This window comes from Hyperolius riggenbachi, chromosome 5 (genome assembly GCF_040937935.1).
Source record: "Hyperolius riggenbachi isolate aHypRig1 chromosome 5, aHypRig1.pri, whole genome shotgun sequence".
Taxonomy (NCBI): domain Eukaryota; kingdom Metazoa; phylum Chordata; class Amphibia; order Anura; family Hyperoliidae; genus Hyperolius; species Hyperolius riggenbachi.
In genome coordinates this window covers 40,740,938-40,766,808 of record NC_090650.1, presented here as the reverse complement: position 1 = coordinate 40,766,808, position 25,871 = coordinate 40,740,938, and the positions used below count along the sequence as shown (strand labels likewise).

Here is a 25,871-nt window from a genome sequence, read left to right as displayed (position 1 = left end):
AACAGTAATATCACCCACTTGAGCAATAGGGAAACATGGACATTACCTTGCACATTCAGTTGTAACTGACAGCTGCTCATACATAACTGACAGCAACTGGTATATTTCAGTTCAGACAAAATATTGTCAGAACTGGAAGGGATCACTGTTATGCTGGGGATACACGGTACGTTTCTGTACCGTGTATCGACCAGCCGATCCGGCCATTTCCATGCTATACCACTAACGACCTACTGACGCCTATCGGCGTTAGGCGGTCGTTAAGTGGTTAAAACCCTGGGTCATATCTGGATACTGAGGGGTGGAATGAGAAGTTTCTTTCTACATAAATCCAGCCCATCCTGCTTATTGTTAAAAACATAAGCACCTGCTGGGGTTGTGTGTGTGTGTGTGTGACTGCACTGCCACTGATACACTGAGAAGGATGTGATCATGATGGTAGGTGTATGCGCTTAATCATAAGTAAGGTGGCAGGGTTGGTGCCAACTCCAAAGGTGTGCGTGCCAAGAATAGACTGGAAAACAAGACACCTCATCACACTATCAGCACAGTAGGTGGCGGACCCTAGTGGGGAAATGAGGTTTGTCCGCTCATCCCTGAAACTACTGTTTTCAAGTAACTAATTAGTTCAAATTGAACATCTAATTCGATTCAAGAAGTGTTTGCCTCTGTAATGCTGGGCATACACGGTTCTTTTCTGCCGCTCCATTCTCCAGTTCGATTGTTTTGCCACTCGATCCTGCAGTGTATTCCCATAATAACTTATTATTAACGCATAACTTATAGGTGTAAGTCAATTAACTTAATGCATTGATTGGTTTCAATTGAGAAAGTATTAGTGTATTAGCTAGCTTAGGCCATAACAGCTTATATTGTTATATAAAAACTGAAATTCAGATGACTAAACATAAGTAATGTGGAGTAATAGAGATGTGTATCATGGTGCTGCATAGTGTGTTGCTACCAGGGCCGGTTTAAGCAACAATGGGGCCCCAGGGCAAAATAAACCTGGGCCCCCCCCCCCCCCCCCCCCCCCAACAGATACTCCGGAGCAAAAATTGGCATTAAGGGACCTTTTTTGCAGCTGGTATAGTCAGGGTGTGAAGCCCCAATCGGTCGGAGCTCCACATTCTGGCTACCCCAGCCTGCATGGGGGACAAGGGGTTAAAAAGTTTCAGGAGGGGGGACCCCACATAATTAAAAAAAAAAAAATCCCACACTCTAAAAAGAAAAAATTGGGAAAATAGGAAAAAAAATGCCAGGGATCTTCATACAGCCATATTGCGGCTGTATAGCGATCCCTGGCCAAAGCGCTGCGGCTGCGTATGGACCCCCTGGAAACCCTGTCAGGAAATGTATTGCTCTTTCTTTTGGTACATGTAAACTTACACTACCGTTAGGTACTAAAAGTGACATTTACCGCATTTAAAAGTATACTTTTTTCCTTCGAAACTTTAAAATCGATTTTCTCAAAAACTATAAGGTCTTTTTGAAAAATTGTTTTTTTCTTCTTATTCCCAATGATCTCCTTAACATATCCTGCAAATGTAGGGTTTCTAGAATTTAAAGAGAATCTGTATTGTTAAAATCGCACAAAAGTAAACATACCAGTGCGTTAGGGAACATCTCCTATTACCCTCTGTCACAATTTCGCCGCTCCTCGCCGCATTAAAAGTGGTTAAAAACAGTTTTTAAAAGTTTGTTTATAAACAAACAAAATGGCCACCAAAACAGGAAGTAGGTTGATGTACAGTATGTCCACACATAGAAAATACATTCATACACAAGCAGGCTGTATACACCCTTCCTTTTGAATCTCAAGAGATCATTTGTGTGTTTCTTTCCCCCTGCAGCTATCTTCCACTGAAGTGTCAGGCTGTTTCTTCCTGCAGAGTGCAGACAGCTCTGCCTGTATGTAATTCCTAAGTATGTGAAAGCCCAGCCAGCTCAGAGGAGGATTTATCCAGCTTGTAAAAGATAAGAGAGAAGAGAGAAGCTGCCCTAATCTAAATAACACACAGGCAGTGTGCAGAGAGGGGCCTGGAGGGGGAGTTCATAGCAGAACCACAACACTGAAGAACTTGGCAGCCTTCCAGACACAGGCTGACAAGTCTGACAAGAGAGAGATAAGTTGATTTATTACAGAGATGGTGATAGTAGAACGTGCTGCAGTAAGCCAGAACACATTAGAATAGATTTTGGAACTTGTAGGATGATAAAAAACAGGATGCAATTTTTGTTACGGAGTCTCTTTAAGGTGGATTTGCTATTAACCATTAAAGTCGGCTGGTTTTGAAATGTGTATTTTTTTTTCCTTTGAAACTTTAAAATCGATTTTCTCAGGAACTATAAGGTCGATTTGAATTTTTTTTCCTCTTGTAGCCACTGGGGGCCCCTACAAGCTCTGGGGCCCTGGGGCAGCTGCCTCCTTTGCCTCTATGGTAGCGCCGGCCCTGGTTGCTACCGTAGCTAGTTACAGTGGGATGCAAGAGTTTGGGTTTTTTAATCATCATGATTTTTCTGTATAAATCGTTGGTTGTTACGATAACAAATATCAGTGAAATATATCATATAGGAGACACATACAGTGATCTTTGAGAAGTGAAATTAAGTTTATTGGATTTGCAGAAAGTACACAATAATTGTTTAAATAAAAATAGGCAAGTGTCTAAATTTGGGCACCACAAAAAAGAAATAAAAACAATATTTAGTAGATTCTCCTTTTCCAGAAATTACAGCCTTTAAACGCTGCCTGTAGGTTCCAATGAGAGTCTTGATTCTGGTTGAAGGTATTTTGGGCCATTCCTCTTTACAAAACATCTTTAGTTCATTCAGGTTTGATGGCTTCTGAGCATGGACAGCTCTCTGTAACTCACACCACAGATTTTCAGTTATACTCAGGTCTGGGGACTGAGATGGCCATTCCAGAACCTTGTACTTGTTCCTCTGCATGAATGCCTTAGTGGATTTCATTTCACTTCGCAAATATCACTGTGTGTGTCTCCTATATGATATATTTAACTGACATTTTTTATCGTCACCACCAACGATTTATACAGGAAAATCATAGCGATTAACAAGGTTGCCTAAACTTTCGCATCTCACTGTATAAGCACAGTATGCAGGGTCAGGATAGGTTGCCATCATTGGAACAGAAGGAGGTGCCCAAGAATATAAAATATTTAAAATATAATAATATAATAAATAAAGTAGCTACAGGAGCATTAGGGCTGGTTTAAGGGGCCCCAGGGCAAACATAAGCTGGGGGTCCCACTTACCCTCCCTCCAGGAAAGTTAGCCCACCTGATGGGGTCCCCCCACTGCTCCCCAGATCCCCTGCACATGTGGCCGCAGATTCATCATTGATCTCTCACCTGTCCCGGCGCTGCTCTGTCCGTGCTGTGTTCAGCCATGCTACCTGCTTCATCTCCATCCGGTGCATGTTATGTGTAACCTGCGTCATGTCATAGAGAAGAGGAAGGCAGTGTGGCTGGAGACAGGTGAGTGATTAACCTCCCTGGCGGTTAATTTTTTTTTTCAAATGATGAACAAAACTTTTTTTGTAAAAAATTTTTTTTTGTTTCATGTAAAGCTACCAGAGTGGTAGCTACATGAAACACCACTAGAGGGCGCATGTGGCCCTCTAGTCCGATCGCCGCCGGCAACAATAGCAAACGGGAACGCGTATATAACGCGTTCCCCTGTTTGACTTCTCCTGTCGCCATGGCGACGATCGGCATGACGTCATGGACGTCAGCCGACGTCCTGACGTCAGGCGCACTCGATCCAGCCCATAGCGCTGCCCGGAACTCATTGGTCCGGGCAGCGCAGGGCTCTGGCGGGGGGGGGCCTCTTCTGCCGCTGCGTGCGGGCGATCGCCGCAGAGCGGCGGCGATCAAGCTGTGCGCGCAGCTAGCAAAGTGCTAGCTGCGCGCACAGCACTTTACATGATGAAAATCGCCCCACCAGGGGCTGAGATATCTCCCTGTGCGGCATAACCCGAGCTCAGCTCGAGCTTACCGCCAGGGAGGTTAATATGCAGCTACATGTAAAGGGCAATGGGGGGACACCACTTGGTGGGGTCTGTTGGCTCAGGGCCCCTGGGGCAAATGCCCCCTTTGCCTGAATGGCATCACCAGCTCTGCAGGTGTTTCAAGCCATGCTACACTGACCTCAAGACACTTCATTGACCTGAGGAAGCTGGTTGATACCCGTGAAATGTGCTGTCTGATGTGTTTTACAATAAAATTACTACATTTTTATTCCAACTACTCTTCATTCTTGAGGTAAGGTTTTTTTTTTTTTTTTTAAACTGTTATTTTATATTTTGGGGCACCTACTTCCCTTTTAGTTTACATTTAATAACCATACTGAGGTTGCTTTTAGTTTAAGCACTGGAAGGGTTTTTGAACCCCTTTTGTATCTCGACTATACCTTTCTCTGGAGAGTGATCAATCCTACTAGGATATACCTGGTGGTTAGGCCAACCGCACAAAAGATTTTTTACAATGGTTGCTCTTCCACAACCTGGGTTTGTGAGTACAGTACCACCAGGGCCGCCATCAGAAATTTTAGGGCCCCTCACACATCATCAGGCCTGGGCCCCCCTCCCTGGGCCCACCCACTGTTTACTGTGCCACCCTATTCCTGTGTTCGTGTGCAAAGTGCGCTGCAGCAAAAAATGTGCATGGCTCCCACACTAAAGAAAGTGGCATGCACAGGGTGATGCGGCAAAAAGTGGGCGTGACCATGGCATGTTGTGGGTGGAGCCAAATACTAGCAAAATACAGGTAGTCCCCGGTTAACAAATGAGATAGGGACTTGTACGTCCATTCTTATCCTTTATCCGTTCTCTTTTGTCCCCCTCTTTTCTTCCTGTGCCTCTTTTGTCCACGTGTCTCATCTCAGTTTGTGACTCTTTTTTTTGTCCCTATGTGTGACCTCATGTTCCCATCTCCTCTCTTTTCTCCCTGTGCCTCTTTTTGTCTGCCTCTCTTTCCCCGTGCCTCTTTTATCCCCCTGTGTTACCTCTTGTCCCCTTCTGTATCAGCTTGTCCCGCTGCTCTAGCCAGGTATAGGTGCCCCCAGTATAGGTATCCAGGCATAGGTGCCCCAGTATAGGTATCCAGGCATAGGTGCCCCAGTATAGATATCCAGGCATAGGTGCCCCAGTATAGGTAGCCAGGTATAGGTGCCCCAGTATAGGTAGCCAGGCATAGGTGCACCAGTATAGGTAGCCAGGTATCGGTTCCCCCAGTATAAGTAGCCAGCTATAGGTGGTGCCCCAGTATAGGAGGCCTGGTATAACTGGTGCCCCAGTATAGGCCAGCAAGATACAGGTGCCCCAGTATAGGTATTGAACTATAGGTGGTACCCCGGTATAGGTAGCCTGGTATGGGTGGAGCACCAGTATAGGTTAGTCAGGTACAGGTGCCCTCAGTATAGGTATCCAGGCATAGGTGCCCCAGTATAGGTAGCCAGGTATAGGTGCACCAGTGTAGGTAGCCAGGTATCGGTTCCCCCAGTATAAGTAGCCAGCTATAGGTGGTGCCCCAGTATAGGAGGCCTGGTATAACTGGTGCCCCAGTATAGGCCAGCAAGTTACAGGTGCCCCAGTATAGGTATTGAACTATAGGTGGTACCCCGGTATAGGTAGCCTGGTATGGGTGGAGCACCAGTATAGGTTAGTCAGGCATAGGTGCCCCAGTATAGGTAGCCAGGTATAGGTGCCCCAGTATAGGTAGCCATGTATCAGTTCTCCCAGTATAAGTAGCCAGCTATAGGTGGTGCCCCAGTATAGGTAGCCTGGTATAGCTGGTGCCCCAGTATAGGCCAGCAAGATACAGGTGCCCCAGTATAGGTATTCAACTATAGGTGGTGCCCCGGTATAGGTAGCCTGGTATGGGTGGAGCACCAGTATAGGTTAGTCAGGTACAGGTGCCCTCAGTATAGGTAGCAAGCTTTAGATGCCCCAGTATAAGTAGCGAAGTATAGGTGGTGCCCCAGTATAGGTAGCCAGGTACAGGTGGTGCCCTCAGTAAAGGTAGCCAAGTATAGGTGGTGCCCCAGTATAGGTAGCCAGGTATAGGTGGTGCCCCAGTATAGAAAGTCCGCTGTAGCCAGTTAAAGGTGGTGCCCCAGTATAGAAAGTCCGCTGTAGCGGGCTCACTCATCTGCTCCCCATGTTCAAGCGCTGATGTCACTCTTCTCTCAGTGATGGAATGTGGTGTGCTGGTTAGTGAGCCACAGGCCCGGAGTCAGCACATGCGGCCCTTCCAGCACTTTGGGGGGGCCCAGGGCCCCTCACTGCAGTGTCAGTTGTCCCCCCCCCGATGGCTGCCCTGACTACCACCCTTTACTTCTCTCAGCTCTACCCTGTTGACGTGCTACACTATCAGGGGCTGCTGGTTTCTCCTGTGTCTGTTCTTCTCCCACGAGATCCCAGTCTTCAGTGAGGTTACGTTCATGCTGAAGTCAAGGCTGGCAATAGGAGAGCTTGTGGCTACACAAGACTGCCCAACCACTCTGGAATGGGGCCCCCAATGAGAACCCTAACATTGGTTTCCACCACCCACCTTTGGGTAGCCCCAGAAACCTTCAGAGGCTTTTTTCCCAATGAGAGGTCTTTCTGCAAGTTTGTCCACTGCATTCTTGCAAGAATTCTCCTCAGGATCGTATCTGTTGCAGGCTGCTCACCTTCCTTTGGGGGTCTAGAATAGCCTACGGCCCAGATCACAGGGGTGTCAGGGTGCAGCAGCGGCTGTGGCTCGTTTAGCAGATGCCAAATGCTTTTCCGCAAAAAAAAAAAACATTTGTGGGCGGTAATTATGTAATTTACAGTGGTCAATGAAAGCTCTAGTGAAAATAATGTAATAAAAGTGCTTCATTTTTACAATAATTATGTATAAATGATTTAGTCAGTGTTTGCCCATTGCAAAATCTTTCCTTTACCTGATTTACATTCTGACATTTATCACATGGTAACATTTTTACTGCTGGCAGGTGATGTCAGTGGAAGGAGACGCTGCTTGCTTTTTTTGGCAATTGGAAACTGCTGTAAACAGCTATTTCCCACAGTGCAACTAGGTTCACAGACAGGAAACTGCCAGCACTATGGTCCTGACATCACACTGTGGGAGGGGTTTCACCACAATATCAGCCATACAGAGACCCCTGATGATCTGTTTATGAAAAGAAATAGATTTCTCATGTAAAAGGGAGTATCGGGTACAGATTGGGATGAAGTTCTATTCTTGGTTACGTTTCTCTTTAAAGGGATCAACCGATCATATGAATGGACGCGGTTGTTTCTAATGACAGTACTGGCATTTCTCGTTGTTCATGTAAACACCACAGTAGATCCCGCCGTCTCGTCCTGGACACTTTGGCGGTGCTTCCTGTCATTCGGTCGTCGCATTTTGACCTCTCGCCGGGGACACAGAACCTCTGAATGTAACCGAGCCTGGATGCTGAAGGTAGTGTCCAGGACAAGATGATGGGATATACTGCAGTGTTTACACAAACAGTAGCATCATTAGAAAAAAAAAATCAATTTCATTGGTTCTTTCCGGTGCTCTGTGATCACGTTTTCCACACCCATTTGCCCACAATTTTTCGGACTGCAGCAAAATACCTTGTAATTGGCAATGTGCACATCATGCAGAAAGAAAACAAAGGCTGTCTGATTTTAAATCACAGAAGAAACATGAAAGTGGATTGGGAACTACGTGTGATTTCAGAGCGGGCCAGTACTGTCAATGGCCTGTGCAGCAGAGTGTGTTTTTTGTTGTGCGCAGAAAAATGCGCACAATTGAAACAAGCATGCTCCTTGCCTCAGACTCTTCACCTCCATCCACTATTACTGAAGGCAGTAGAGGGAAAAGTTGGGAAACCTGACAAAAAAAGCCTTCAGAGAAAGATTAGGCATGAGACATAGGATGAACATTGAGCGTTTCCACTACAGAGAGTTCAAAGGAGACTGACTTAATCCTCGCTTTGATGGGAAGATCTAATAAATCTTGGTTATAATTTCCTTGATGCTCAGTGAAGATGTTGACTTTGAGTGTAACCTTGTCCCCAGGCATGTGTATAACACCCTTGTATTGTTTCTGATCAGCATGATGTGTAGCCCTCTCTTGTGCAGATCTAGAAGGAGTTTAACCCTTTAGCGGCCAATTTATTTAGAGGCTTGGAGGTGCTCAAAGCCAATTTATTTTAGCAATTTTTTTTCTATTTCTTATTTGTTACATTTCCTTGCGACAAATAACTACTACTGTAATGTGTATTTATTTTATGGCCACTTGTCACTAGGGAGCAGTGTTAGACAATAACTTCTGCTATCAGTTTCTATATTTTTAGCTAGCAGAGAGACATCAAAACATTCCAAGAATTTACAGCACAATGAGTTCTGCCGACTGAGGTCCAATGCAGGTAGATGAGACCCAGTAAATGAGACCCTGCAGAATAGTGTACCTCCCTAGACACATGTAAGCTGTAAAACTGTCATTGTTATTGTGTTTTCCTTAATCTGAGCTCCGTAATAAGCTCTTGAAAGATCTGCCAATAATGGTAAAGATCTTGAATATCTGTGCAAGAAGAGCAGAAGATCATGCGGAGTACATCGAGCCCATGTGCGACCTTGTCAAGCTGTGCGGGTAAGTGGCCGTCTTCAGGCTGAATAGTGGCCATGCATTTACAGTTAAAGTTAACCTGAGGTGAGAGTGATATGGAGGCTGCCATATTTATTTCCCTTTAAACAATACCAGTTGCTTGGCAGACATGCTGATCCTCTGCCTCTAATGCAGGAGTGTCGAACTCAAATACGAAGTGGGCCAAAATTGAGTTCTGGGACCAAGTCGCAGGCCGACCTCAATGTCTAGTGGGCCCCTACCTTACTTATACAGTTCCCTAGTGTCTAGTGGCCACCTGCCTCACTTATAAAGTTCCCTGGTGTCTAATACCCTCCTCCCTCCCCTATACAGTTCCCTGGTGTCTATTGCCTCCCCTCCTCACCTATACAGTTCCCTGATGTTTAGTGGTCCTCCCTCCCTAATCTCTACAATTCCCTGATGTTTAGTGGCGCTCCCTCCCTTATACAGTTCCCTGGTGTCTAGTGGCCCCCTTCCCTCTCCTATACAGTTCCCTGGTGTCTAGTGGCTCCCTTCCCTCTCCTATACAGTTCCCTGATGTTTAGTGGTCCTCCCTCCCCTATACAGTTCCCTGGTGTCTAGTGGCCTCCTTCCCTCTTTTATACAGTTCCCTGGTATCTATTGCTGTCTTTCGGTTTAAATTCGATTTATCTTTCAGGCTTAGTAGGGACTATGGTAGGGATTAGATTGGGAGCTCCTCTGAGGGACAGTTAGTGACAAGACTATATATACCCTGTACAGCGCTAAGGGAGATGTCAGTGCTGTATAAATACTAATATAATAATAATATTCCCTATGTAGCTTTGGTGTAGATTGAACAGTGTCAGGTCTAGCCACTAGATGGCAAAGAAGAGCTTTAATATTATTTCTTGGCAGAAGAATAAATTGTACATAAAGGATGTGCCTTTTGTAGGCCCCTTCCCCATTTCTGCACTGTCTGCAATGCAGGTGGCTGTCGCAACGCACAGCACTTGCGTTGTTGTGCGATCCTCCCTGATGTGGTTGCATTATAAGGAATTTATAATGAACAGAATCACACTGCATTTCTGTAAATTGGCTGGCAACCATGCACTGCGATTCTGCGCTGAATTGCAACGCATGGTCAGAAACCTCTGATGTCCCTGCAGATCACACAACTATGAGTTGCTGAAAAACGTGATCAGCAATGCATAAGTGGGGAAGAGGCCTTACCAAACGCAACACTGCAGAGTGAAGCCATGCACTGTACAATAGCAGCCAATTGCAGCTAGTGGACGTCCATCACTTCCCAACTGAGAATAAATCCGGATGTTGTGGTCATTGTACCACTTTGCAAGGCTTGATCACATTTCTATAGCAGTATGAAGCTGCATGCTGCTGATTCCCCGTTCATGAAAATGTACTTAAAGTGGACACCTTGTATGTATTTAGAGAGTTTAGCCTGTCTAATTCCCCCTTATCTGTGACTAATCCCAACTGTAATTCGATCCCTTCCGTGTCAGCTGACTGCTGCGGCACAGAGCTCGTTTGTAAACACAGGATGTTAACAATATGTCTGCTTCCATGAAAGCAGGAAGTAGACAGACTGCAGATTTATTGCAGGATTTGTATCAGCTGTAACAAAGAAATGCTTTCTGTAAAGCTTATTATGCTGTTGCTTATCTGTTAGAGCAGAGAGGAATTTCTGAGAGCAGGTCCGCTTTAATAGAATCTGAACAGGAACTGATGCTCCAAGGCCTTTTTTTCAACTGGGCCCACAATAGTGGCATTTTTTTCATTGAGAAGGCCGAAATATTCTCTCGCCCTCTCCTTCATCAACCAGATCACATGATGCCATACATATCATGTGACCTTCAGCAACCTATTGGCAGTCCCATAAGAGGAGATAGGCCACTGCTGTATTTCACAGCATTACTCTTATTGCAATATAGATTTTGGCCTTCAAGAGACTCTGTAACAAAATTTTCAGCCTTATTTCTTCTATCCTATAAGTTCCTATACCTGTTCTAATGTGGTCTGGCTTACTGCAGCCTTTTCTAGTTGCACTGTCTCTGTATTATATCTTAATCTTTGTCGAGCCTTGTCAGCCCAGAGAGGAATGTGCTGTGATAGGGAGAAGTTATGCACACCTCTCCCACGCCCCCTGCAGGCTCTGTGTGTGTGCTTTGTTTATTAGTCACAGCCAGCCTGTCTGTGACCTTGTGAACAGCCGTGAGTGCAGAAAGATCAGTTCAAAGCCCAGATAAGCAGCCAAGGCAACAAGTGAAGAAATATTACAGCAGTTAAGTCACGTTTGAGAGGAGCCTCTGCAAACAGGCACCTGCTCTGATGATGTATTTCCTGTTTGGCGGCCATCTTCATGTTTACAAAAACAATAGATAAAACCGTTATTTTACCACCAAGAAAGCAGCAGAAGCAGCTAAAATGTCACAGAGGATGCTAGGAGAAGACTACAAACAGGCTGGTACTTTTATTTATGTAAGATTTTCACAGTACAGATTCTCTTTTACGATGGTTAAGATGGTCTTATAATATAGAGACAGTTCACTTCACACCTTAATGGTAATAAATACTTGTACATGTATATACTATATTTGTATTCTAAATGTGTGTGTGTCCCCCTCCCCCCCCCCCCCCCCCCCTTCAGCATTAAGGGCCAAACTCCTCCACCAGGGCACCCGAGACAGCTGTCGGGCTCCCCCCAGGTCTCCCCAAACTCTGTTGTTGTCCTCTGAGCCTCTACAGAATTTTCAGCAGTATAGCAACTCACCTGTCCCGGCTTGCGCATTCCTCTACTAGTACGTGGCTCTGTGCATTCCTATCTTCAACCTCACAGGGGCGCCTCTCCTCCATGACCCGCACATGTTATTACGTAATACGCTGCTGATGCAGCCAGCGGGGATGAATATGGGAAAGCAAGGAGAGGAGTGCGCCAGCCAGGACAGGTGAGTCACTACTCTGCTAAAAACATTGCAAGGGACCACAATAAAACTGGGGGGCCCTGGATACAGGCTTGGGGTCCTGAGGCAATTGCCCAGTTTGCCCCTATGAAAGCAGCTGCCATGTATATTGTAATATTATATTGTAATACTTCTGTCTGGAGTTCTCCTTTATTTCCGGTTTGGTTTGCAGGTATGGTCAATGAGATGCAAGATTGTGCAAATTCTGTATGCATATTTATGCAGCTTTAAAAATGGACCAATCAAATCCTACCAAGTTGGAATCTGATTTGTCCATTTTCAAGCTGCATAAATTTGTATGCACAGTTTGCATAATCCTGCATGAATTATTTGCATTGACCACCCCTATGGCTTTGCAGCATCTTCTCATTGTTTGCCCTGTTTGTAGCTTTCCATTCCTGAAGGAGAGGATGTCGGATGAAGCTGCCTATGCGCGGATAGTCGCAGAGTCACTCTCACAATTAGGTAAGCTGCAAAACTTCACTTGTTTGTAATGTGTGTATGTTCTTTATTTAAACATCAGGGAGCGGTGCACAAAGCTGGCCAAAGGGGGACACGTGACATTACACCACTTACAGAACTACACTAGAGTGCCGACTGCTGTCCTACTGCAGAGAAACTGGCATTTAGAGCCCTGGGTCCTTCCAAACAAACCTGAAGCGACAAAAAAACGATACTAAGTAAAACAATTTCCTAGACTATAACCCCTTCCCGACCGCCTAACACTGACAGGCATCGGGATGGTGGCAGCCCCAGGACCACCTACCGCCGAAAAGCGTCAGGAGCGGTGGATGGAGATTAGCAGAGAACGCGTGCGTTGTTGCATGTGCACCCCTGCTTGAGTCTGCCAGCGGCGAAACCGCCTTCTATATACATTGTACAGCTCTGCGATCTACTGCAGCACTGTACTGGGGACAGCCGTGTTACTCGGCTGTCCCCTAGAGAGGCTCCGATCACGATCCCTTTTCATAGGCTGCCCAGAGTGCCACTGGTCCTGGGGGCCCCATGCCCCTGATTAAGCTCCACCCTGAATTAAGCCCCACCTCCCGAGAGAAGCCACGCCCTAATGTGTTTGGGCCTCTTTCGGTCCCCCTTTGTGCCTCCTTCTGGTGCCCTATGCAAGAAACGACTTTGGGTCCACCCTTGATGTCCATCCAGCTTTTTTGGCAAGATTTGTTGGAGGATAGCATAAACTGGACCCCTAGACTAACTCCAGGCCCTAGGCACCTGCCTTATGGATGATCCGGCTCTGTGTGCGTTCGTCTGTGCCTCCCTGTGCTCCATTGTGCCTCCTTCTTTTCTCCTTTGTGCTTCCCTCTGTCCCACTGTCTGTTCCCGTACCCCTCCTGCTCTCCCCCAGTCCACTGTGTAAAGGCAGAGTATAGCAGCAGAAGCTGTGCTCTAACTTCCCTTCTGGTGGAGTCCAGTGCTGTGCCTGTGCGACCATCCTGTTTTCTGCTCCCTCTAGTGCTGGCACCTTACTCCTCGCTACATGTGGTAGGAGATGCTGGGCACTAGGGTGAGTGTTAAGCGGACAGGCGAAAGTACAGCACTGGACTCCAGTGGAGAGGTGAGAGCACAGTTTCTGCTGCACTATGCTCTACATGTTCACACTAAGCTGGGGTAGTGCAGGAAGGGAGTGTGCAGTGAAATGCGACAGGATCAGCAGGTTGTTTGTATCTCAGGCACTTCCTGTATTATGCATCAACCTTCTAGGCACCTTTTTATTTGGGGGGGGGGGGGGAGGGGGGAGGTTAAAACAGGACTGCTTGCCTGGAGTGACAGGGCTAGAAACGCCCCTGGATCTGCTGGCCATAGGGCAGCACAATCTCAACTTCAATGTACATCTGCGGTGCAGGTGCAGGCATATTTGTGTACTTATTATTGTGCTTGTGCAAACTGCTCAGAATGCTAATGAGCCGATCATTCGGTAATATCCTGCTTAGTATTACCTTCAGGTGGGTGTCATTTCCAGTAACACGGGGCTGATGTCTCTTTTGTAGGCTGCCTGATGAGGGTGCCAAGTTCTCCGCTCAGGATGCAGATCTGCAACTCTATTGCCAACTTTTACAATCCGGAGAATATAAAAAACCCCACGGAAGGTAAAGTCATGTGCTATCTGAGTCATTCCTCAGCAAAATACAACAGCTACATAAGAACTTCAAGGAAAGCTAAACTTTCTTCTAAAAAAAAATCCTGTATCCGTTATCAAGACAAGAAACAGAACATTTATATTGCGCTTTTCTCCTGGCGGACTCAAAGCGCCAAAGCTGCAGCCACTAGGACGGGCTCTGTAGGCAGTAGCAGTGTTATGGAGTCTTGCCCAATGACTCCTACCTGAATAGACACTGACTTGCTGAACAGGAAGAGCTGATATTTGTCTCCTGTGTCAGAGGCAGAGCCCTTAAAGGGAAGGTTCAGGGACTATGAAAAAAAAATCCTTATCCACTTACCTGGGGCTTCCTCCAGCCCGTGGCAGGCAGGCTCACGGTGGCCGACCCGACCTGGCCAGGCCGGCGGCCAGGTCGGGCCTCTTCTGCGCTCCATTGTGCGTTCCACGCCGGCGCGCTGACGTCATCGGACGTCCTCCGGGCTGTACTGCGCAGGCTCAGTAGTTCTGAGCCTGCGCAGTACAGCCCGGAGGACGTCCGATGACGTCAGCGTGCCGGCGTGGAACGCGCAGAAGAGGCCCGACCTGGCCGCCGGCCTGGCCAGCCAGGTCTGGTCAGCCACCGGAGACCACCGGGAGCCTGCGGAGCGGCGCCGAGGGCACCTCCTGCCTGCCACGGGCTGGAGGAAGCCCCAGGTAAGTGGATAAGGATTTTTATTTTTTTTTCATAGTCCCTGAACCTTCCCTTTAACTAATACATTATCCGGCCGGTGAAAGTGGCTGGATAATGTAATATTGTTAAAGAGTGCCGGAGCTCGGGGCAATTTTTGGGGAGTCGGAGTCGGGAGAAAATGCACCAACTCCGACTCCTAATGAATTTAAACTGTAATTAAAATAGAAAATGTGCACATAATATCCCACCTCTGCCAACTCTATTATGAGGCTTTAGCCCCGTTTGTTATGTATTTTCTTTTTTTAAATAAAGATTTTTTAATTCAAGAGCTTCCCTGTAGCCATGACGACGGCTCAGAGAACTCAGTTAAAGAGCGTGCTGTGTATTGACGTCATCGGACGAAGGCGCAGAGCGCCGAAACGCGTAATGACGTCATACGCACGCTGACCCCCAGCCACGCCCACTCCTACAGCGAGACGGCTTTCCTGTCCACCGGAGAACGCGCTGCTGGCCACAGCGCGCTGTCGTCCTACTGCCAGAGAGTGTAGCGGTTGGCTGTACCGCTGAGAGGCGTATTATATACTGTTTATCCTGTGAGTATAACTTTTAATTTGCAAATAAAACCCACCCTTGGTAATGCACTATAGTGCGCTCCATCTCTTCTTTTAGATTTGGACACATCTGATTGTGACTGTATATATGATGTGTACACAGGAATCTCTTATATATACTAAATACCATCTATGCTGTAAGAATAAAGTCTGGTGTGTAGCTGTGTCACTAATAGAGATGGTCAATGAGATGGAAATAATTCTGCATTGATGCTGATTTATGCAAATTTATGCACTCCCTTTGCTCATGAAATCAAATAATTTGATATGTTGTTAAAATTTGGTTTGGTGACTATGAACCTGAGACGGATGAAAAGAAAACTTTTATACATACCTGGGGCTTCCTCCAGCCCCCTTCATGCTAATCAGTCCCTCGCTGTCCTCCTCCTTGCGCAGTAAGCCGGAGCTGCAGGCTGCGTGTTACTGAGCATGGGCAAGCGTGCTCACGCAGGTACTTTGTGGTCACACTACAGGAAAAGAAGCTGCGTGACACTGATGTGGAGGGGGGCTGCGCTCAGCAACAGGGGACAACGGAGTAGCGAGGGAAGCCTCAATAGGATCCTGAGGCTTCCTTTTTTTTAAGGTAAGTATCTGATTTTGATCTCGAGCTTCAGCCCAGGTACACTTTAAAGAGGTACTCTAACCATATTAACATAATGAATACAATAGATTACTTTTTTTTTTAAATTCTTAATTTATAAATTGTTTAGTCAGGGTTTGCGCATTGTAATATCTTTCCTCTTCCTGATTTACTTACTGATGTTTATCACAGGTGGAGACATCTTTAGTACTGGCAAGTGATCTCTGCGTAATGTTCGTTTACTGAGAGTTCTAAAGCCAGTAGAAAAGCTCCATGATTTCCTTCAATGCTCGGCTGGGAGTTTGCATAGTAAACAGCCTAGGCTAAGCATTGCTGGGAGGGCGGGGCAACATATCAATATACAGTAATATATAGATATAAGAAGTGTTTCTGATACTGAAACCAGGACGTTTACTATAAAAGTGGATATCTTGAATAATTTACTGTATTCTACTCAATGTCACTACAAGCGCTCTTAAAAAGCTGCCTTCACATTCATTCTGCAGCTAGCTATGATTTTACAGACATGGCAGGTGATCAGATAAATGCTTAAAGGACCTCTGTCGCAAAAATCTTAAAAATTAAAATATATGTAAACCTATACAATTAAGAAGTATGTTTCTTCCGGAGTAAAATGAGCCATAAATTACTTTTCTTCTATGTTGCTGTCACTTACAGTAGGTAGTAGAAATCTGACAAAACCAACAGGCTTTGGACTAGCCCATCTCCTCATGGGGGGTTCACAGGGATTTCCTTATTTTCAAAATGCACTTAGTGAATGGCAGTTGCTCTGTCCAACTGCCAAAAAAAGTGTATGGTGATCAGGGAGTCTGGCCAGCATCTTTGCATAATTTTTTTTTTTCAGGGAGTGTCTTTATAAAGAATAAAGGTAATTCTGAGAATCCCCTATGGAGAGATGAACTAGCCCAAAATCTGTCAATTTCTACTACTTACTGTAAATGCCAGCAACATAGGAAAGATGTAATTTATGGCTGTATGTTGCGACAGTTCTTCTTTAATTTGCAGCCAGTACAGCAGTACATTTTATGGCACACCCTAAATCACCTTTACATACAGTCTTAACTGAAGCACCCTCATATATTTCACCATATATTTCAGTGGGAACATTAGAGAAAACACCTACCCTGCTCTCTGCTTCATCCTTCACTGCTCAGCCTGCTTGTTAACAGCTCTGATAAAATCCCTGACTGAGCATTCTGTCTGGCTTTGCTCAGGAATCATTATAGCTGAGTCTGTCTTCTCTGATGTTTTTTCAAGCCCAAGCCTGCCCCCTTCAGGCTCTGCTTTCCTGTTCTGTATATTCAAAGCATCACAGAGAGCTGTGTGATGAGATGGGAGGAGCTGCTGGTGTCTGCTAATGTAAGGGTATATTGAAAAACGTTTTTTTTTTAATCTATATTTGTTAGTCCTAAGAGGTTTTTAGAAATGGTGATTTCATTTTGCACACAGCCCACTAAATAATATGCTTTTCTGATGAACTGTGTTTTGCATGGAGTTCTAGTAAAAAAAAAACACAACAAACGTCACACCAGAGCTGCGAAAATACCAGTTATAGTATTTATTTTGTAAAATCTATCGGGGGATATGTTTATTTTGCACCAAAGCGTTCCTCTCTGGTTTCCTTTAACCTCCCTAGCGTTCTGGATGAGCTGTGCTCGTCCAGAGACGCTAGAGGGCACCGTTCAGGCCCCGCTGGGCCGATTTTGATAAAAAAAAAATTTCAAAAACGCAGCTAGCCCCGATCGCCGCCGCCACTTGCGCCGATCCGCCGCTACCCGACGCGAAAGAGGGCCCCCCCGCAGACCCCGTGCACAGCCTGGCCAATCGCCGCCAGGCTGAGCTTTGGGGTGGATCGGGTGTCCCAGTGACGTCGATGACGTCACTCCGGTTGTCGCCATGGTGACGGGGGAAGCCCGAAAGGAAATCCCGTTCAGAATGGGATTTCCTTATGGCCGTGATCGCCGGCGGCCATCAGAAGGGTGGGAGGGAGAGAGGAGGAAGGGGAGAATCATGTAGCTAGCGCTAGGCTAGCTGCATGATGGGAAAAAGAAATCGGGCGGAAAAAAGCCCAGCAGGTTAAGGTGACCATACATCAGACAATATATGGGCAGATCGACCAAAAGATAGGTCTCTCTTTGATGGAATCTGATCGGAGAGAGATCTGCTGCCTGCCCATACACCACAGACTGATTCCCGATAAATTTCATGCTAAAATGAATCCGGAATCAGCCTTGTGATGCCGCATTCACTGGCCTGGCGTCCCTTCTAATGTTCAGTGCGCCCCCCAGTGCCTGTCTGCGTCCACCACTGGCTCCAGGCTGGCTCCGTCCTCCATCCATACACGTGCCCCATGTGGTTCCCGGAGAAACTTGTGTGTGATGTCACCAACGCGCCTACGTGAATGCCGGCAACCGCGTGGAGTGCATGTATGGATGGAGGACGGAGCCAGCCTGGAGCAAGTGGTGGACGCAGACAGGTAATGTATAGTGCACCGGGGGGAGGAAGGGGGGGAGGGGGAACGTTTGTCGCTCCTCCCTATATCGCTCGCCATTACTGCCGCGCATCTGACCGACCATGTCTGATCGACATGCTCGGCCCGAAAATTGGTTGCATCATCGATCGGGCATGAACTTGGCGGCACCAATTTTCCTCCGATTTGATAATAATTATCAAATTGGATGGTCGATCGACTGCCAAGTCGCTGGATGTATGGGTACCTTTACTGGGTTAACACGGTCTGTTCTGGTGCTTCCTTCTCCTGTGGTAAGTATATTTTTACCTATACAATCTCCCAGGTTTATTTTAAGCTCCCACATTTCTTGGCTATTTCTACCTCCATCTGCAGAGAATTACAAAATCGGACAACTTTTCCATTGATGTCGTTTGATGTTGGTGACAGGTGCTCTTTGATGAATTACGGATGCTGGTGCTGATATGTCAGACTTTTGCTTAGACAAGTCCACTGGATTTTCTGGCTTCATAAATGGTAAAATCTGACACTATTTCCATGCCCATATGTTATGCACAGGTTTCCAACCAACCAGCCCACCTTACAAGATCCAGATGGCTGAAGTAGGGGGCTTGGCGGAGACCATTGTTCTTTCTCTGACGTTAGCGGAGAATCGCCTGCAGGAGAAGATAGCGGTGCTGAAAGTTGTGCAGCTGTTCTCTAGCTCTGTTGGTACGTGTGTAAACCGTCTTACTTGTATACAGATACTCTCAATAAATACTCAGATTTGGATTGCTTATTGGTATATTTTGTAGCAATCCATACATTTACATGTTGTTTCCATCTGTGCGCTTCTGTCCGCTTTTTATCAGCACATCAATGTTACAGATTGATACATATTGCTGAAAAGCGGACAGAAGCGCACAAGGGGAAACAAGGCCAGCGTTTTTTTTCTGTTTGTTGTGAAAAAAATGTATATTTTCAAAGGTAAACCTTTTTTTTATGGATGGGACTCATGACTACTCTACAGTGAAAGGGGTTGTCTTTAAAGTGAACCTCCAGACTAAAAATCTACTCAGCAGCACTGAAAAGGCTTGGTGTTTTTTGAACAGTTTCACAGCATCACAACTTTGTTTTTCTTTTCAAAGCCTTTTTAAGCTGCACAGAAGCTAAGCTCCGCCCCATCAAAGAAAATTGCCTGGACCTTTTTCCCCTGATGCTGTGCAAAGCACGATGGGATATCTGATGATGTTGTTCTCATTGCCTAGCAACTAGGAGGGGTGATCAGGACACAGGACTGTTGGAACTGTGTCTTATGCTCCCTGTCACCTCCTTTCAACCAAAAAGATGGCTGCCCTCATGAAATCAAACATTTGCCCATTCTTTTAAAACAGGGTGGGTAAGAGATTATATTACCTATCTATTTTAATTAACATAACCAATTAACTTAATGACAGTATGTTTGTTTAGGCCGAAGTTCCTCTTTAAAGGGGAACCAAGCACCACTTTTGTCTGCAGTTTCGCTTGGTTTCTAATAGCTACAGCAGCTGCTATGTTCCCCCCTCCCCTTCTAGCTGCCCATTATTTATCCAGGGGCAGGTGTGAAGATAGCATCTGTGACTTCTCTAATGTATTTGAAGCATAGTGTCCTATCTCCCCATACCCCATGCTGATGAAAGGTCTTTATTTGGTCTCTGCTAATGTGTGCAATAAAATCACTACATCAGTCCTTATCTGCCTTAAACTTCTTTGGTCGGCAGGCCATAAAAGTAGGATAATAAAGGTGTCTGTTAAACTTTTAAATGTGAACTTTTTTATTCATGAGTCACATTGTTGGCATGCATTTTTAATGTGCTATTGAGATGCCCTGGTTGCTAAATATGTTGCTTGGTTCACTGTATCCTACAGTCATGACAGTACTGTGTATTTCTACTGGAGTTTATTTTAAAAAATTTTTGCTACCGGTAGTCTCCTGGGTAACACACTACATGCCTTTAACACGACGTCTCAGCAGTTATATTGGGGGTATGATCACTACACTGCGGTAATCAGAATATCATGCGTGAAGAGTTGCCGCAGGAAGAGTAGAGTGTAACGCATTGCATGTAAGGTATTGTATTCTGTTCTACTGATCGGTAAGATTTTACGCACGATATTCTTATTAGCACAGTTTAGTGAATACACCCCATAGTGCAGTGGAAGAGTACCATTTGACCCGTGTAGTTATTACCCTTGTAGCTTATTCACACTGCAAGCGATTCCTGGCATTTAGTGACGCTTGAAGGGACACTATGGCAGAAGCGTACGGCAAATAAAGGCGCCAGGAAATGTGGTCGCCCAGTACACACTAACTGCCTAATGCCTAAAACCAACCCCTCCTCCCACCAAAAAAAACAAACAAACATTCTACAAATGCATGGAAAATAAAGGCGACTGGAAATTTGGGTGCCCAGTAATGCTGATAGTAAAATGTCAGTATTGAATACTGGTATTTTGCTATAAAAATGTAAAATATTAATATTAAAGGATACCCGAGGTGACATGTGACATGATGAGATAGACATGTGTATGTACAGTGCCTAGCACACAAATAACTATTCTGTGTTTCTTTTTTTTCTTTCTCTGCCTGAAAGAGTTAAAGGAATACTGTAGGGGGTCGGGGGAAAAAGAGTTGAACTTACCTGTGGCTTCTAATGGTCCCCCACAGATGTCCTGTGCCAGCGCAGCCACTTGCCGATGCTCCGGTCCCCACCTCCAGTTAACTTCTGGAATTTCCGACGTTAAAGCTGGAAAACCACTGCGCCTGCACAGCCACGCCCTCCCTCCTGCTGACGTCACCAAGAGTGTATTGCGCAGGCCTAGTACGGTCTGCGCCTGCGCAGTACACTCCTGGTGACGTCAGCGGGAGCGAGGATATAGCTGCGCAGGTGCAGTGGTTTTCCGACTTTAAAGTCGGGAATTCCAGAAGTGAACCGGAGGCGGGGACCAGAGCATCGGTGAGTGGCTGCTCGGGCACAGGATGTCTGCAGGGGACTTTTAGAAGCACCGGGTAAGTTCAACTTTTTTCCCCCTTCCCCCCCCCCCCCCTACAGTAGTCCTTTAAATATCAGGTATGTAAGTGGCTTCTGAGAGCAAGAAAGAGATAAAAAGGGGAACATTTTATCAGTGAGGGTCACACTGTAGTCACTTCCTGTCTGAGTCAGGACTGAGTCAGCCACTTACATACCTGATATTTAACTCTTTCAGGCAGAGAAAGAAAAAAAGGAACACAGCATAGTTATTTGTGTGCTAGGCACTGTATATACACATGTCTATCTCATCATGTCACATGTCACCTCGGGTATCCTTTAAATAACGATATCTTACTATGGCCAAACCTAATCCTACTCTCACACAGAACCCTTCCACCCATCACCTAACCTCAAACAGCATTCACTACCTGCCTAATGACTAAAGCTTACACTCCTCCTTCCCCCCCCCCCCCAAAAAAAAAAAACACTCTACAAGTTATCTTACCATGGCCAACCTAACCCTACAGTCCCATAGAACCCTCCCACCCCCGCCTGACCTTTAACCCTCCCACACACACATACTACCAGCCTAAAGCCCAGGGCCGGGCCGAGGCATAGACTGGAGAGGCTGCAGCCTCAGGGCGCAGTGTAGGAGGGGGCGCACAATTCATTCAGCTGTCATTCCTAATTGTGTTTGAAGCAGAAAGAAATAAGAAAAGGGGATACATTGCAGTGACTGCAAACCAGATAACTAGATATTAAGGTGTTAGGGAGGTTGTGGGCCCTGTGGCACCTCTTAGTCTAATAGCAATCAGTGTGAGACTGCTGGGGTGGGAAGGATGGAGGGGCGCACTTTGGTGTCTCAGCCTTGGGTGCTGGAGGACCTTGTCCCGCCTCTGCTAAAGCCTAATACTAACCCTCCCATTTCCCCTCAACACTCTGCATGCCTAGTGCCTAAAACCAACCACGCTGCCCCCCAACCCCCTGCACACACTACCTACCTACCTAATGCCTAAACTCAAACTAAAACTTTTTTCTGTAAGGGCTCCTGTGTCCTTCAGGACAAGTGACCCTTTAACACTGAGCAAGCCAAAATGAGAAGGCCGTACCAAATGAGAAATAAAGGTTTTACTCCGTATGAAAACCCAGCCACCGTCATTTAGCACATGTAATTCTTCCTTTGAAGGGACCTCAAGAAGTTAAAGAGAGAATTACAACCCAATCATTCAGCACATCCAATTCTCTCTTCTACCGCTATCTCCTCTACCTCCAACTTAAAATAAATAAATAAACTCAGAATGTCTACAATAAAAAAAAAAAAACTAGTCTAGATTCTCAACTCAATCATACAAGCTGGACTTTACTAACCACTCTGCAACCCGACTATAATCTGATATGCTGCAGATGAAGGTGGCAAACCATAACCTCAGGATTAGACAGAGAATGATGATTTCCCCACTGAAGATGCCTTTAGTAATTCAGTCCACTACAGCCTAATATCATGGAAAAGCATAGAAATCAGAAACCTGATATTCTGGGGGCCTAGTGATGCTGGTCCTGTGATTGGATGACTGAACGTTGGCTCATCACACTTGTAAAAATAATGGCTCACGCTTTATTTTCTTTTATGTAGAGAACTGCAAGCTTATGGCGAAAGCTCAGGCCGCCTGCAGAATCTGCTCCCGTCTAAACGACCCCGATCCCTCCGGACAGGTCCTCTTCCGCTCTTCGGAAATCCTCTGGAATCTTCTTGAAAATGGACCGAAAGAAGAAATCATTAACCAGCTCAGCAACATAGAATGTATCTAGTAAGCATCTGTATCATTATTTTACTGGTGAACAGTCGGGATAAGTTCAGGGATTTCCCATAATTCCGAGTTTTACATTGGAATTTCTCAATTTCCAGTTGAATGTCGGAATTCATGGAATCCCGTAGAGCAAAATTATGTAATACGCGAACAACGCAAAATGTCTACTACGCATGCACAGAGGACATGAACAAGAAAAATCAATAGTAACAATTGTTAACATTTTGCAAATTTGCACTAACCTAACTAATATTATGGTTATTGTGAAAATGTATTAGTTCTAAACTACAATTTTGCAATACACATTCACAATCCGTGAAATCCGTTTAGAATCCCAAGTGAAATTTCAGATTTTTGGTGGATTTGGAATTCCGCCATTCAGACCATCGACCATTCAAGAGGAATGCCACAGGCACAGATCACTCCAGGGAATTCGAGCGCAGCAGGGGAGCAGGCCTGGTCGGGCCACGCATGCACAACAGAGCGCGACTCGGCCAGGCCTTTGGGAACAATTGGGGGTGACCGGAGTCACCCAGGGAGAAGCCGAGGGATAAGCAGCCTTAACGAGGCTTAAAGGGATACTGTAGGGGGGTCGGGGGAAAATGAGCTGAACACTACCCGGGGCTTCTAATGGTCCCCCGCAGACATCCTGTGTTGGCGCAGCCACTCCCCAATGCTCTGGCCCCGCCTCCAGTTCACTTCTGGAATTTCTGACTTTAAAGTCAGAAAACCACTGCGCCTGCATGCCCGTGTCCTCGCTCACGCTGATGTCACCAGGAGTGTACTGCGCAGGCACAGACCATACTGGGCCTGCGCTGTGCGCTCTTGATGACATCAGCGGGATCGAGGACACGGCAACGCAGGTGCAGTGGTTTTCATACTTTAAAGTCTGAAATTCCAGAAGTGAACCGGAGGTGGGGCCGGAGCGTCGGTGAGTGACTGCGCGGGCACAGGATGTCTGCGGGGGACCATTAGAAGCCCCGGGTAAGTTCAACTCATTTTCCCCTGACCCCCCTACAGTATCCCTTTAAGGAAGCCTCAGGTAAGTATTGTACCAGAGATGCTTCTCGTCTCTGGTACACTTTAAAGGAAACCAGAGACACTGACAGCGAAAGATTTGATACTTACCTGGGGCTTCCTCCAGCCCTATAAACACCGCTGAGTCCCTCGCCATCCTCGTGCACACCTCGGTTCAGCCGCAATCATCCCTGGTAACTGGCTAAGTTGCATCAGTCGGGGTCTTCTGCGCATGCACGGAGGTCCATATCAAATCTTTTGTTGTTAGTGTCTCTGGTACACGTTAAAGGGCACTTCGGTGGGCAAAACCACCTATCCCTTTTAGTAATCCATCAGATTTTATGCAGCAACTCAAGGTGGAAATGATTAATCATTTTACTGCTTCAGATGGGCAAATACTGTACAGCTCCTGTTATAGACATTATAATAAATGATTGTGAGTCTGTCTCTTCCCAGTGCACTCAAGGACTCTTTTGTACGTTTACTGACAAATGGCTACCGACATTACGACCGGCAGCTGAGGAACGATCTTCTGGTGATTGCCACATTGATTGCAGAAAATAATTGCTCTCCGCTAATTGTAAGTACAATAAAGATATAGTAAGGGCAGAAAATAAAACATTTACATATATAGTTAAAAGGCGGTACCCCGATTTAGTTTTATACATGCGCTAGGCCGGAGGGTTTTCAGACGATGCAGATTAGCGGGCTGCCTCTGCCAAAAATCTAGCGTGCTGAATCCCCCCGGTCAAGCTCATAGTGAGCCCATTGTTACTAATTTTTACCCAACAAGTGAGGTTCATAATGGAGTGTGCTGTTGAGGGGGTGGGGTTGCTGCTCCTCTGGCCCCGGTCCATATGTGATCTGCCATGTTCTTATGGGGAAGACTGCAGCTGCGAACTTTCAATTTCCCAGCAGTGTCACCCGTGCACCGGGATGCATCCTGGGAGATGTAGTCTGTGGATGTGAGAACAGAGGGCCATATTTATCAAAGCATTACCGACAATTTTTTCTTCTCAAACAGTTCTAACCAGCAGAGGAACTGTTATTCATGATAATAAGAGGATTTCTAAATCCTACTTAATAGTGACAGTTTAGTGTGAATTTCTAGAACTGCACTAGGGTTAAGAAAAGTGCAAATCCATTCCTAAACTGCTGCAAATTAATAAGTGCCTACAGTAATAGCAGTTATACAGAAAGTGCAACAGTGTAGGCTAGGCATGATTTCCTCCCCCCTGCTGCCAGGTGTCCTTTGAAGCTGTTCTGTGCTTAACCCTTCCAGTGCTGGGCATTGATGCAGTACAGCAGATTTATTGGTTACCTCGGCAACAGCAATTCCCCTCACATACTGCAGTGTCTGAGAGTCCTTTCTAATTCCTCCTATTTTACAACAGTTTTAGAAGGAAACTGCACCTTGTTATTTCTTAAGATGTCTGAGACAGTTCTACATGGATTTTCTTAAATCCTACCAATATTTTGTCTCAGATAAATGTCCCCCAGAGACTCCTGGTGCTCAGTTGCCTTTAAGTGATCAACTATGGTTTCCCATGATGCATCGCTCCCAAATATGCAAATCATCACTTTATACCCCTGAAAGTCAGGCACACATCCAGAACTTCTGGTGTATAATGAGCCTATAGCTTATAAATTGTACAGATCCACATCAATCCAACATTCATACAATTTGAGTTTCTAGCCCTCATTATATGGCTCTACTAGCTGATGACCCGGCGTTGCCCGGGTATGTATTTGGCTAGTGTCGGCTCTGCCCACTTTTTCTAACCCTAACACACAAACACTCAATGACCAAGTTTGTGAGGTTTGGCATCAATAATTTGTATACTCCCATAGAAATTAAACAAATAAGATTGGCTGTTTTTTACTCCTCCCCTCTCCAGCATTTGAACGCCAGGCACCCATTGACTAACTGTGGCAGTTTCAAGGCATCTTCTATTAACAGTGTAAAAATGGCAGAAATTTAAATATTCCCCTTGAAAATCAACA

General features: G+C 45.9%; 1 protein-coding gene across 2 annotated transcripts in view; it reads left to right on the top strand.

The window, feature by feature from the left end:
* The window catches only part of CFAP69 (cilia and flagella associated protein 69), a 78,161-nt gene that overhangs the window by 11,979 nt on the left and 40,311 nt on the right, over positions 1 to 25,871 (top strand). For both annotated transcript variants that reach the window (XM_068235528.1, XM_068235529.1), the window contains exons 4-9: positions 8,545 to 8,654; positions 11,976 to 12,052; positions 13,591 to 13,689; positions 18,611 to 18,763; positions 22,676 to 22,850; positions 24,324 to 24,447. In XM_068235528.1, coding sequence (XP_068091629.1) covers positions 8,545 to 8,654; positions 11,976 to 12,052; positions 13,591 to 13,689; positions 18,611 to 18,763; positions 22,676 to 22,850; positions 24,324 to 24,447 — 738 coding nt within the window. The remainder of the gene's footprint in view (positions 1 to 8,544; positions 8,655 to 11,975; positions 12,053 to 13,590; positions 13,690 to 18,610; positions 18,764 to 22,675; positions 22,851 to 24,323; positions 24,448 to 25,871) is intronic.